This window comes from Oryx dammah, unplaced genomic scaffold (assembly GCF_014754425.2).
Source record: "Oryx dammah isolate SB20612 unplaced genomic scaffold, SCBI_Odam_1.1 HiC_scaffold_3, whole genome shotgun sequence".
NCBI lineage: Eukaryota > Metazoa > Chordata > Mammalia > Artiodactyla > Bovidae > Oryx > Oryx dammah.
The window spans coordinates 86,584,756-86,599,669 of record NW_024070187.1 but is presented as its reverse complement, the minus strand read 5'-3'; the positions used below and the strand labels follow the sequence as shown (position 1 = coordinate 86,599,669).

At 40.0% G+C, this 14,914-nt stretch overlaps 1 protein-coding gene across 1 annotated transcript in view; it reads left to right on the top strand.

The window, feature by feature from the left end:
• The window catches only part of ADAMTS3 (ADAM metallopeptidase with thrombospondin type 1 motif 3), a 285,859-nt gene that overhangs the window by 135,233 nt on the left and 135,712 nt on the right, over window positions 1-14,914 (top strand). Inside the window, exon 4 of the mRNA XM_040237040.1 lies at window positions 12,043-12,199. Coding sequence (XP_040092974.1) covers window positions 12,043-12,199 — 157 coding nt within the window. The remainder of the gene's footprint in view (window positions 1-12,042; window positions 12,200-14,914) is intronic.

Sequence of the window (14,914 nt, the reverse complement as noted above, 5' to 3'; positions counted from 1 at the left end):
AGGAAGAAAAATCCATATGATGTGGTAGGAAGAGCAGGCTGAGAATCTACCTATAATGGCTCTGAACAGTCTAGGATCTGAAATATATGTGGCTTTACCACCTGGTCCTTTCATAACTCATTGTAGTATCTCTTCAGCCCCCGTTACTCCATCACTTTTGTTCCTCTAGTTTCCTTTTCACAGCCTTCATCTTTTGTGTCCTCTTCACTGCCGTTGCTTTAACATTGAGGAAATTTCTCTTTGGATGCCCATGACATGCTACTTGGTTTTCCTCTCATCTCTCTTGCCGTGTTTTAAATTTTCCTTCTAAGATGTTTTATTTTCACTTGTCCACTTCTTACATTAATTTCCTCTCCCAGTGTCCATCAAATACTAGGTACCTGCTTCAAGCCAAGCTCTCTGTTCTAGGCCTTGAGATACAGCAGTAAATTTGACACAGTCTATGCTTAATTAAGTTTGTGTCCCAAAAGGATGACAGACACTCATGTAGGTAATTGAGGTAATGCCTCAAAAGGAAAAAGGCTAGGATAGAGAGAGAAGGGGAAGCTAATTTATGTAGGTGGGGAATGTGTTTGTAGGGGTGGGGGCAGTAGGGCTAGGGGCCATATGGCTAGAGCCAAAAGAGCAAGATGTGAAGGGTTAGGAGAAGCGAGACAAATAGAGAATTTCAGGCCATTTGGACCTTGTAGATCATGGTCCTGAGTTCAGATCTTAGGAATTTCCTGTATAGTAATATTCTGAGTTTTTGTGAGCTTCCCTAAGATTTGTTGTTGGCTCTCCCTCAGATCTCTTTATGAACTTTTCCTGTTCATTTTTTCCCCCAACAGTTTTAGCTGTTGCCTTTGAGAAGTATACCATTTCCAATATATTTGTGGCCATGGCAATTTTTCTGAATAAAAATTCTGCATCTCTCCTTTGAATGTTGAGTGTTTTTACCCTTACTGCAAGTGAACATGCTTAATGAACTGATCATCTTCCTGCCTTTCTAATCAACTTTCTCTTCTAGCTTTTCTATTTCTGTGAGCAAAAGCATTAATTTCCTAGTCACCCAACTTCAAAATTTTGGAGATTGTACCTTCTTCCCTTCCTTTATCTTTGCTTCTCATTTTGTCATCTAGTAAATAGTTATTGAGCATCTAGTTTGTGCCAGGCACTGTTGTAGACACTTGAGATACTGAATGAACAGAACAGGCTGAAAGTAAATTCCTGACAAGCAGGATATTGCTGTAACATTGACAGTGAACAAGGAACATGATAAATGGTTAGGTTAGCCAGTGCATCAGAAAGCAGTGAGTGCAATGGAAAAGATGGGCAGGGTAAGAGAGTTTGGGGTGCTGGGTGGGGGAAGCAGATAGATAGTCAGGGTGTGCTTTACTTAGGTAAAGGACGTGAAGGGGTTAGACATGTGGAATTCCAGGGGGAGAAAGATTTCAGGAAGGGAAAATACAAGTGGAAGTGTCTTTCCAATGTAAAGGCCTTAACAAAGGCACCTACCTGGGATATCAGGAATCAGCAGGGAGCCTGTTGTGGCTAAAGTGGAACCAGCAAGGGCAAGAGTAAAGAGATGAGGCCCAGGAGATGGTGGTGCCAAGAATGGGCATCTTGAAAACTTTGATTATTAATATACATGGCATGGGTATCCTTGGAAGGTTTTGCTTCTTTTTTTTTTAATTTTTTATTTATTTGACAGTACTGGGTCTTAGTTGCAGCCTGTGAACTCTGAACTCTTAGTTGTGACAGTGGGAACCTGGGTCCCCTGCACTGAGAGCATGGAATCTTAGCCACTAGACTACCAGGGAAGTCCTCCTTGGAAGGTTTTAAGCAAAGGAGCTTCCATGTTAACAGGTGACTAAGTATTTACTTTTTCCTGTAATCACTCTTGACTTTATTCCTTTTTTTCTTTCTCTTTCTGTTGGGGTCCAGCCCTGGTGGATCCAGGGTGGTTCAAAGTGGGGACAGAGTTAGCGTCCTAGGAATTAATTGCTTAATTAAAGATATAGAGGGAGATTAGAAAGGAATAGTGTAGTAGGAAAATTAGTGGAGAAAAAGAGGCTAAATAACTTGGTTTACGTGGGATACCAATAAAGCTTAGAGACAAGAAGCTTGCACCACCTACGTAGGCCACTGGCGCCCACTTGAGTATCAGAGGGTGCCCCGCCTTGGGCTCCCTCTTGCGTGGAACTTAAAAGCCAGGGCAAAATTAGCAGGCTTGGCGAGCACCCATGCTCCAGATGGGAATTCAGCCAGAAAAACGGAGAACAAAACAGAACGACACGGGGAAATCAGTCTTTCCAGAAACTGATCCGATTTCTTTAATTTTAGGTTTGCTTATATACCTTTTGTTACACATAGAGACAAATGGAAATTTTAAAGTCACACAGGGGTCTGCAGTTCTGACTTTTATCAAAATCAGGTGCTTCATATAAATGTATACATAAAGGTCTTTTTTACATCATCTTCTGGCCATGAGGCCTGCTGACATTTTATGATCCTTTCTTTCTGATAACCAAAAATCTTATTTCTCAGGGGTGATTTTTCTTAAACCAGGTACCACCCTCCAAAGGTACCAGATAAAGTTGCATTCCTATAGGGTGAGGGTGTAGTGGGTTACAACTAAGAAAGGAATTTACTTAGCCTAAGGTTAACATGATTAATCTTAAAGGTTAATACTTATTTCTTCTATATGTTAGTTATATTCATTGTAAGGGCAGGAGATTTAGCAGCAACTATTGGCTCAACAAATGAAAAATCCTTCACCGATATAATTTCTAATCAACCCACTATACTATACTAATAATTTTCTAACTTCTCAAAAGAATCTGTATTTAGAAAGTTTATAGCATCTCGTGCCTCTCACAGTTGGGAGGCTGTAAACAATCACATGTGGCTGGATGAACCTGTACAGGCAGGCTAGATAACCTCCAGAGGAGTTCGTAAGTTGAAACACTCTTGTCATGCCCAGGAATTTTTATTAACTGGAGCTGTAGGTTAACTCCTTCTCCGAGAGAGGTGATGGGGAGAGCATAAAACAGTAAAGTAGGACTCTGGTTTCGGGGGTAGATGCTCGGGAACAGGGGGTTTCCTGAGGCTCGATCCCGCCTTTGCGTATGCCGAAGCCTCCTTCCTCATGACCTTTGCCATGGGCGGAGTTCCTCACACTGGCTCCCGGCATCTTTCCCCTTTTCTCTTCCCGTTGCCACTTCTGCTACCTGAACTTTTAGCCTCATGCTTGCTTGTTTCCTAGTCTTTCTTCCATCTGGAACTTAATCCTCAGATAAATCTTAAAACATCACTTCATGGGGCTTCATGGTGGCTCAGTGTTAAGGAGTCTGCGTACCCATGCAGGAGACACAAGATCAGTCCCTGATCTGGGAAGATCCCACATGTGGTGAAACTACTAAGCCTATGTGCTCCAGCTATTGAGCCTGTGCGTGAGAGCCTGCAGGCCACAACTACTGAGCCCACATGCGGCAACTGCCGAAGCCTCTGTGCCCTAAAGTCTGAGATCCACAGCAAGAGAAGCCAATGCAGTGAGAAGCCCGCGCGTGGCAATCCAAGAGTAGCCCCTACTCTTCGCAACTACAGAAAACGCTTGCACAGCAACAAAGACCCAGCACAGACAAAAATAATAAATAAATAAAAATTATTTTTTAAATCCCACTTTCTTTTAGCCCATCTGATCAACCTTAGTTGTTCTCCATGCTACAAGTTTAAAAATTCAGATACAAGGTGACACAAATCTTCTGTAAGCTGTTTCCCAGAGCTGCCCTGCACAGACTCTGCTCTGAATGAGTGGGGTACCCACTGCCCTCAAGCATGTGTTGGTTTTGCGCTTCACAACCTTTGTTCAAGCCTGAACTGTCTTACTTCTAATGCCTTCTCTCACACCGCCAGCAGAGCGATCCTCCCAACAAGAACCTCTAAAAATTCTCCATCCCCTCCCTTTACCTTGCCTTCATGTCACTTTTCATCAGAAATGCATTGAAGGCATATTTTGTGTGGCCGTTGTACTGGTACTTTAGGAGACAAAGGTGACTTAAGAGACACAGGTTCATTTCAGGAGCTGACAGTGCCGCACCTGCTATGAGCTTAGCCACTCAGTCACGTCCGACTCTTTGCAACCCCATGGACGGTAGCCCGCCAGGCACCTCTGTCCATGGGGATTCTCCATGCCCTCCTCCCGGGGATCTTCCGAACTCAGAGATTGAATCCAGGTCTCCCACCCCGCAGGCAGATTCTTTATCATCTGAGCCAGCAGGGAATCCCAACAGTACCGTGAGGGAGACAGAAAATAATAAAGGTGACACTTAGGTGAGTCAACCTGGGATTTGTGTTAAGGGCTGTGAGAGAAAATACATTGCTCTGTCAGACTAATTGGCTAAAAGATAGGCCCTAATTTACATGGGGGTACCTAGTCTATATGCGGGTGAAGGAGTCAGAAAATGATTTCTAAGGAAGTAACATTTAAACTGTGATCATAATGCGTTTGTACTCAGTTGTGTCCAACTCTTTGTGACCCTGTGGACTATAGCCTGCCAGGCTTCTCTGTCCTTGAAATTTTTCAGGCAAAAGTACTGGAGTGGGTTGCCATTTTTGATTCCAAAGGATCTTCCCCACCCGGGGATCAAACTCATGTCTCTTGCATCACCTGCCTTTAAACTGAGACCTGGAGAATAAAACACAGCCAGCTAAGGGAAGTGTGGCATGGCGTGAGAGGACCCTTCTAAATAGAACCAACAACATTTCAAAGTCTGAGGCCATAAAGAAGGTGGGAATATCAAAAGAAAAGCGACACTGAACACAGGCCCCTCAGGCTGGGGCACTGGAACTACGGAGACGGGGCAGTTCTTGGGGGTCGATAGGCAGGGCTGGGGAGATACAGGCCTTGAAGGAGTGTGGTTTTAAGTGCAGTGGGAAGCAACTGAAGTGTTTCAAGTGAAGGAGTGACATGATCTTATCTGAGTTTGAGATGGCCACCTGTTCATCAAAATCCATTGTCTTTCTCCCCTGGGCACACAGCCAGATTCTGTTTCCTGACTTTCTTTGCAATCGGCTATGAGCCAGCCATGCAACTGTATCCTGCCCGTGGATGTAAGTGGTACCGGTGACATGACCAGGGCTAACTCAGAAAAATCTTCCGTGTGGGCTTCCTCCTGCTGTTTCCCCTTCAGACTGGGCAAACATGGCAGCCCGTATTGAAATGGCAGAGCCACCGTCAGTCTGGACACCCACATGGCTTGTGGAGAAGAACCCCGCCTGGCTGACCTAGAAATATTCTGAGCTTCTGTGTGAGCGGGAAAGTAGCACCTGATGTTTTGAGCCCTTACATAGTCTGTCCATTTGTTATCACATTCGAGCTTGTCTAAAATGATACCATAATTTGAAATAGTAATTTTGGCTGCTGTGCTATGTGGAAAAGTGTGAACAATAACAATGGCCAAAGTGAAATTCCCATAGGCATTAGGGAGATTTCAGCTGAAATAGATTTTGGGTGGAGAATCAAGAGCTCCTTTGATAGTTGGCTTGCGCAGTAGGCTTGTGGGCAAAGAATCTCCCTAATTTGACTTTCAAGTGCCATTATCATTTACTGTCTGGACTTTTCATAATATACATCACTGAGTACCTTTAGGCATATATTTCATTTATTTGGCTAGATTGCCCTCAACTGGAGGGTAGGTGAACCATGTCTTTGAGAATTTTTATTTTACTAAGGTTATCCGGTACAGTGCTTTAGATAAGATTTTTTTTTTCCATTTAACTTTTGCTTATATGATGAATAAAAGGGTAGGCTCTCACTAAATGGGAAGGAAATCCAAAAAAGAGGGGATGTATGTATTTGCATAACTGATGCACTTCTCTATAGAGCAGAAACTAACACAGTATTGTAAAGCGACTATATTCTAATGAAAAAAAATTTTTTTAATTTTATTTTTTATTTTTTTAATTTTAATTTTTACTTTATTTTACTTTACAATACTGTATTGGTTTTGCCATACATTGACATGAATCCACCATGGGTTTACATGCGTTCCCAAACATGAACCCCCTGAAAAAATATTTTTAAAGAAGATTTCCTGTCCTTGGAGTTTTCAGAGGTTATGTGATCCAGCTTTTGCCTTGCCAATGACTCTGCCTCAACCTCATTTAAATTTTCATTGTCTTCTAAGGGGGAGGGTTAGATGTTTTAAATTTTACCTGTGCCCTAGTGGAGAAAGTAACATCATGGGGCCTGAGATTTGGACATTTCCAATAGAAAGTATGTAGAAATGATTTTTAATGGCATGTGGGCTAATCCTTCCTGCTTTCCCCCATGGCTTTCAAGTGTCCCCAGTAGTCATTGCCCATTTCTAAGAGGTTGCTGGCTGCTTCAGTGACCACTGTTTCCACTCAGTTTTAGGCACTCATCTGGAGAACTGTTGTGATCTATGGAAAGTTTCACAATAGGAGGCAATTTCTGTAATCCAAATGAGCAATGATGAGGTCTGTAACTAAGGAAGTGGCAGTGTAAATAAATGGGAAAAGAATGGAGGAGACTTTACAGAACAATGTGACTGAATGGATTTAGGGCAAAAAAAAAAAAAAAAAAGACTTGAATGAAGATGAATACTGATAAACTTCAATCTGTAGACTTTGGTATATACAACAGACCTGTGTTTCCATAATAAAGCCAGTTAACACTGCCTCCCACCAACAGGTAGCATTAGGAATGAAGCTGAACATTTCAGCCTTGGATGTAGTCTTGTTAGTTAACTTTTTATATGTTTACTATGTTTATGCTTAGTTTGCATGTGTTTTATGAACATTATCCCTGTTGGCTCAGATGGGAAAGAGTCTGCCCACAATGTAGGAGACCTGAGTTCTATCCCTGGGTTGGAAAAATCCCCTGGAGAAGGAAATGGCAACCCACTCCAGGATTCTTGCCTGGAAAATCCCATGGACAGAGGAGCCTGGCAGACTACACTCCATACGGTCGCAAAGAGTCAGACACAACTGAGTGACTTCACTTTCACTATCTATGAATACTATTAACCCATCAAAAAAGTGAATTCAAAATTACTGAGAAAAAGAGATTTAAGAATATGACATTAATGCTAAAGAGATTAAAACAAAAATTGAAAAGCATGAGAAAGATGTTGGACATTGTGTTTGTAGAGGAGATGAATCCATTAACAAGAGGGTCAAGATCTAATCAGGCCACTTGTGGAAAAAAGCATTTTTTCAGTACAGCACTAGGGGAAAAGTAATTGACCAGATGAGGAAACAACTCCGGATATTGGAGTTGTGTCTGGAAGACCAACATTACTACTGAATGCCCACTAGCTCAATGTTCTTTGTGGTGAAAGGGTAGAAGTTTTTTCAAGAGGGTAAAACTAACCACTGTGGAAAAGCTGTAGTGATATTTCCTTGTAACACAAGGTGACATAAATTCAAAGGCTGTTTGAATGTGCACAGTAGTTAGGGGGATGTAGAGATGGCACATGGAGACACCAGAGCTTCTGAGAATGCCCTCTGAGGCTTACACAGAGGGAGTGGGGGTGAGAGCATATCTAGGAGGAGAAGACAGAATAGAAAATGGGGACAGATGTGAATGCAACAGAAAAGCAATAGTAATAGGCATATTTGCTGAAAACAGATGCTATGAGGCAAGGTTTACCTACATTCCATGTCTGTGCTGCTTGATACAGAGCAGTAGAACCTTAGACCAGCAGTTAGAAGGGGTGGGAATCATCCCCCTTCCCCTTGCCTATATTCCATGAGAGTGAGTAACCTCACGTTTGAAAATAAAGAATAAGAGCCTCAGAAGAAGAAGATGACTTAGATCTGATAAATATTTTCAAATAATTACAATTCCACACTAATACATTATTTTTTCAACTTTGTTTTCAAATAAATTTACTGCTATTTAAATTAATATTCCATATTAATGCATGTAATATTAATTTAATATTAATTAGTCTATGTACTGTTAGATTTTATTAGACTGATTATATTCTTTGTAGCTGAAGATGGAGAAACTCTATACAGTTTACAGTCACCAAATCAAGACCAGAAGTTGACTGTGGCTCAGATCGTGAACTCCTTATTGCAAAATTTAGACTGAAATTGAAAAACGTAGGGAAAGCCACTAGGCCATTCAGGTATGATCTAAATCAAATCCCTTATGATTATACAATGAAAGTGACAAATAGATACAAGGGATTAAATCTGATAGACAGAGTACCTGAAGAACTATGGACAGAGGTTCACAACATTGTACAGGAGGTGGTGATCAAAATCATCCCCAAGGAAAAAAAAATGAAAATAAGGTGAAATGGTTGTCTTAGTAGGCCTTACAAATAGCTGAGAAAAGAAGAGAAGGGAAAGGCAAAGGAAAAAAGGGAAGATATACCCATCTGAATGCAGAGTTCCAAAGAATAGCAAGGAGAGATAAGAAAGCTTTCCTCAGTCATCAGTGCAAAGAAATAGAGGACAGTGACAGAATGGGAAAGACTAGAGATCTCTTCAAGAAAATTAGAGATAACAAGGGAAATTGCATGCAAAGATGGGCACAATAAAGGGCAAAAGTGGTATGGGCCTAACAGAAGCAGAAGGTGTTAAGAAGAGGTGACAAGAATACACAAAAGAACTGTACAAAAGAGATCTTAATGACCAGATAACCATGATGGTGTGATCACTCACTTAGAGCCAGACATCCTGGAATATGAAGTCAAATGGGCCTTAGGAAGAATCACTTTGAACAAAGCTAGTAGAGGTGATAGAATTCCAGCTGAGCTATTTCAAATCCTAAAAGATGATGCTGTGGAAGTGCTACACTCAATATGGCAGCAAATTTGGAAAACTCAGCAGTGGCCACAGGAATGGAAAAGGTCAATTTTCATTCCAATCCCAAACAAAGGCAATGTCAAAGGATGTTCAAACTGACTGTAGGCAAACCTTGCCTCATAGCATCTGTTTTCAGCAAGGAGGCCATACAATCGCACTCATCTCTCATGTTAGGAAAGTAAGGCTTAAAATTCTCCAAGCTAGGTTTCAACAGTACATGAATGAAGAATTCCAGATGTTTAAGCTGGATTTAGAAAAGGCAGAGGAACCAGAGATCAAATTGCCAACATCTGTTGGATCATAGAAAAAGCAAGGGAATTTCAGACAAACATCTACTTCAGCTTCACTGATGACGCTAAAGCCTTTGACTATGTGGATCACAACAAACTGGAAGATTCTTAAAGAGATGGGAATGCCAGAGCACCTTACCTGCCTCCTGAGAAACTTGTATGCAGGTCAAGAAGCAACAGTTAGAACCAGATACGGATCAATGGACTGGTTCAAAATTGGGAAAGGAGTACATCAAGGCTGTATATTGTCACCCTGCTTATTTAACTTATATGCAGAGTTTATCATGCAAAATACCCAGCTGGGTGAAGCACGAGCTGGAATCAGGTTTGCCAGGAGAACTATCAATAACCTTAGATATGGAGATGACACCACCCTTATGGCAGAAAGTGAAGAGGAACTAAAGAGCCTGTTGATTACAGTGAAAGAGGAGAGTGTAAAAACTGGCTTAAAATTCAACATTCAAAAAACTAAGATCATGGAATCTGGTCCCTTCACTTCATGGCAAATAGATGGGGAAACAATGGAAACAGTGACAGACTATTTTCTTGGGCTTCAAAATCACTGCAGATCATGACTGCTGCCATGAAATTAAAAGATACTTGCTCCTTGGAAGAAAAGCTATAGCAACCATAGACAGCATATTAGAAAGCAGAAACATTTTTCCAACAAAGGTCCATTTAGTCAAAGCTATGGTTTTTCCAGTAGTCATGTATGGATGTAAGAGTTGGACCATATAGAAGGCTGAGCACTAAAGTATTAATTGACGCTTTTGAACGTGATGTTGAAGACTCTGGAGAGTCCCTTGGACTGCAAAGAGATCAAACCAATCAGTCCTGAAAGAATTCAATCCTGAATATTCATTTGAAGGACTGATGCTGAAGCTGAAGCTCCAGTGCTTTGGCCACCTGATGCAAAGAGCGGACTCATTAGAAAAGACCCTGATGCTGGGAAAGATTGAAGGCAGGAGGAGAAGGGGATGACAGGATGAGATTGTTGGAAGGCATTACTGACTTAATGGACATGAGTTTGAGAATGCTCTGGGAGATGGTGAAGGACAGGAAAGCCTGGCGTTCTACAGTCCATGGGAATGCAAAGGGTGGGAAGCACATGAACAACATTAGTATATGTGGGACTTGCCTCAAGGCTGAGCCATAAAGAATCCGCCTGCCAATGCAGGAGCCGTGGCTTTGATCCCTGGGTCGGGAAGATCCCCTGGAGAGGGAAATGGTAACCCACTCCAGTATTCTTGCCTGGGAAATCCTATGGACAGAGGAGCCTGGCGGGCTACAATCCATGGGTGACAAAAAAGTCAGACATGACTTAGAGACTTAAACAACAAAATAACAATTAGTGTATGACCTTTACAATAGGAATATGAGCTGTAGCTATTTGAATGTAATGTGGACTCGATACTTAATGAAGAATAAATTTCAGAGAAACTATCATTTCTCTTCTGTAGTAGTGAATAGTATAGTCCTGGTATTTTCTAAGTAAATCAAAGATGAAACAGAGTCATAAAAACACCAGTGAGGTGAAAGGAAGGAACTGAATATCAGATAACCTTTTCATTCAAAAGGATGAAGCTGGAGAAGGAACAAAATATGTAAAATCATGAAATTAGATTAATATGGGCAAAATTTGAGCTAGTTCTTCAAATTAATAAATATTAGAAATATAAAGTTTCCAATGAAACTGAGGTGAATTAAGGACAGAAGTAACTTTATGTATGGAGTGCCCCATGGAACTCATTCCTCTCATACCATGGTGATATGATGGGAAGATATAAATGGGTTACAAAGATACTTAGCAGCAGTGGATAACAGCCCCACAATGGGTTACTATGGGAAATCAGAGATTTTTCTTGAATTTATGTTCCTGTAAGTTTTTTTAGAGATAAAATGCTAAGTAGAATACATAAATGTGCTTCATCTATAGATCGATGAAATTATATAGATTGTATGATTTTCTTGTTCTTACCCTATGTAAAGCTCTTATTTTGCCTTATCTGTGTGTGTGCTAAGTTGCTTCCGTCGTGTTGGACTCTTTGTGGTGCTATGGAGTATAGCCCGATAGGCTCCTCTGTCCATGGGATTTTCCAGGCAAGAATACGGGAGTAGGTTGCCATGCCCTCCTTCAGAGATCTTCCCTACCCACGGATCAAACCACATCTCTTATGTCTCTTGCATTGGCAGGTGGGTTCTTTACCAGTAGCGCCACCTGGGAAGTCCATTTTACCTTATGTAGGGAAAGAACAAATTAAGATGCTGCCAGGCAGGCTCTCTCGCCCCACGCTCTCATGCCATCTAGCCCCATGTTCTGTTGAACAATGACTTTGCAGGGTTAGGTAACAGCTGAGATCATATGCACCTCACGAGGTACTCACTTGCCCCTCATGAGGTACTCACTTGGCCATGGGCTCCTTTGTGTGGTATGCCTGTTATAAACTTCACCATGAAGGCCCTGGCTGCTGCTGCATCAGGGCTACATTGGAGTGACCCATGGTTGTGTTATATGGGGTTATGTTATGGCTACATTATGGTTATGTTATGAATAACTGATATTTATAGTGGCTTAATCATTTTAATCTGGTGGCTCAGACGGTAAAGAGTCTGCCTGCAATGCAGGAGACGTGGGTTCAATCCCTGAGTTGGGAAGACCCCCTGGAGAAGGGAATGGCAACCCACTCCAGTACTCTTGCCTAGAGAATCCCCTGCACAGAGGAGCCTGGTGGGCTATAGTCCTTGGAGTTGCAAAGAGCTGGATACAACTGAACAACTGACAGTAACTAACCAGTTTGAATTTATAACCAAAAGTGGAAAGAAAGTTCATTAGTTTTCAAAAATTATATTCTTACTATTTAAAAAACTAAATGTAAGCTAAAGATGATAGATATTTCTTTTAACATAACACATTTTATGTTTTTTCTAGGCTGGAATGATAAAAAGTGATAATGATGAGTATTTCATTGAACCCTTGGAAAGAGGTAAGCAGATGGAAGAAGAAAAAGGAAGGATTCATGTTGTCTACAAGAGATCAGCAGTAGAACGGGCTCCCATAGACATGTCCCAAGACTTCCACTACAGAGGTAGGCATCTTTGACAAGCCTCAATAGTTAACTGTGGTTCTAAGATATGATGAAAACAACTCTCCCATCAGTTAAGAGAATGTGATAGTCGTGTGCCTTTGTATAATGTGGGAGAAGCAAAAGAAGCTTGTATTTATAAATTATGACATATGGCTTGCCATTTATAAATGCATAAGAGAAATACATATTACAGGTATTATTTTATTTCAAGGCATCATTCTCCCAATTTGTTATTTTTTTATTTCTTTTAAATTTTCACATTAAAATGAACTTTTCTCTAGCTTGGGTTAAAATTTCAAAGTGGGTCTTTAAGGATAATCTAAATTATGCATTATTAATATTATTTTAAAACTTTTAAAATGAGATCTATTGACACAGCAAAGAATTGTATTTTGTTTGAAGTCCAGGGTGATAGATAACATTTGAAAATAAGAATGCTATTTGATTTCACCTATTTTGCAAAACTTTTTACAATGTAAAAGTGACAATTAGTTGAATGATTCTGTCAAATTTTATTTTAAGGTAGGCTAGGCCACTAAAGTCAAGTGAGTTATTGCCTGTCAAGATTTTCTGTTTATTTTTTTTAATGAGATCAGAAAGTAACTTGGTATTAAAGAGATGTTTTTATAAATTTGGTATTGAAATTCCCTTTATGGAAAATAAAAGAATAATAGGAATCTGTCTTTTAACCAAATCTCAAAAAGCCTATACAATTGACCCTTGAACAGCACTGGGGTTGGCGTGTCAATCCTCCTTGCCCTTGAAAATCCACATATGATTTGCGGCCTCATCCCTTACATGTGGGTCCTCTGTATCTGAGGTTCCCTATCTTCAGATTCAACCAACTCTGGATTCAACCAACTAGGAATCAGTGGATCATACAATATGGTAGTATTTACTGTAGAAAAAAATCCACTTAGAAGTCGACCCAGGTAGTTCAAACCCCTGTTGTTCAAGGGTCAACTGTATTTTCTTTTGTAAGGCCAACTTTCTAAATTAAAGGCAATGGAAGTTTCCCTTAGGGAAATGTCAGGGATACAGATACTCTTCTTAATCTAGCAGCCATATGTCTTCTAGATTAATGATGTCTTCTGAGAGTTGTTGCCTAGTTATTAGTCTGAGGTTCAGATGCCACCATCTTCCTTTTATATGTGGTATTAATTGAAATAGTACCATTTAAAATGCATTTAAAATTAACATGGCCTGAAAATTTTTTGAGAAATTTCTGATTTGAAACAATAGGTCTGTATTAACAGATGCAGTGCTATGAAATGTGTATCTATCCCAGGGGATCACTGTGGTATAATAGGAAGGAAATACACTCTGCAGTTAGAGAGACATAATAGTGATAATAAGTAATAATAATAATGTGAGTAACAGCTCTACAACATAAGTTGTTAGATTAACAGTTAACATTTTGGAGCCTCAGTTTCTTTATCTGTGAGTAGAGATCAGAATGTTGTGAATGCATTGCCATGAATTCTCATTTATAAATATCTTCATGCTTTAGAAATGTTAATCTAAATCAAAAGATGGTTATATCAAAGGGTAGATAGTAGGATACAGTGCTTTTTCTATAATCCTGATTGTTGTATGTTAAAAGTAATATCTTTTTTGAAGCAACAAACATCTTTTAGAAAAGCATAGCCTCACAGACTGTAGAATGGTCTTGGAGGACTGGAAACCAGATTAGTCTCTATGACTGTTTTCCTCTGCTCCATCTATCATACTGTAGTTTCACCAAACTGTACCCTGTTCCTCCATTGCAGTCTCTGAAGATATCTATTTCTATAAATAACAGTCTTTGGTGCTTTCCAATAGTCTGACATCTATAGAGGAAGAGAGATTATTTTTTTCTTGAAATAATAAAATTGTAAGAAATATTACATTTAATACCTATTGTATTTTTAGATGTTAAATTAGACAAAATAATTCAGGAGTCAAGGTATATACATTTAAAAGAATTGGATATAATTAATTTGGGACATTATTTTAGGAGACCATTAAAAATATAAATTCCAGAAGCATCAGTATCAGTATACTCAGATTATATGAGGAATTTTTAAGAAGACAGACTCTGAAAACAGTTTTCCAATTGCAAATAGAGAATTCAGTTCAGTTCAGTTGGTCAGTCGTGTCCGAATCCTTGCGACCCCATGAATCGCAGCACACCAGGCCTCTCTGCCCATCACCAACTCCCAGAGTTCACTCAAACTCATGTCCATCAAGTCAGTGATACTATCCAGCCATCTCATCCTCTGTCGTCCGCTTCTCCTCCTGCCCCCAATCCCTCCCAGCATCAGGGTCTTTTCCAATGAGTCAACTCTTTGAATAGAGGATTACTTTATAGTAAAAAGTAAGCCACAACCTAGGGTAATATATTTTGGAAAGGTTTTCAACAGTCATGGGTCAAAGCAAAAGGGATTCCTTTGTTAACTCTCAGTTACCTTAAAACTGGAACCAAAATAGAGCCATTCAGTTCTCTTAGAATATTCCATGATAAACCTTAGTATGAACTTCACAATTTTAATTTTCTTATTTATGTAGTTCCGATTGAACTGAGTTGCTGGTGCTAGCAATTTACCTCCTTTGGAGAGTCTTAAATTGTAATGATATATTTTAAAAGTGTAAATATCTTCCTAGGGTAAATAGAGATTTGAATTTAGAACCTGAAATACCATAATATAATATTTAAATTATTCTTCTAATTTCTTG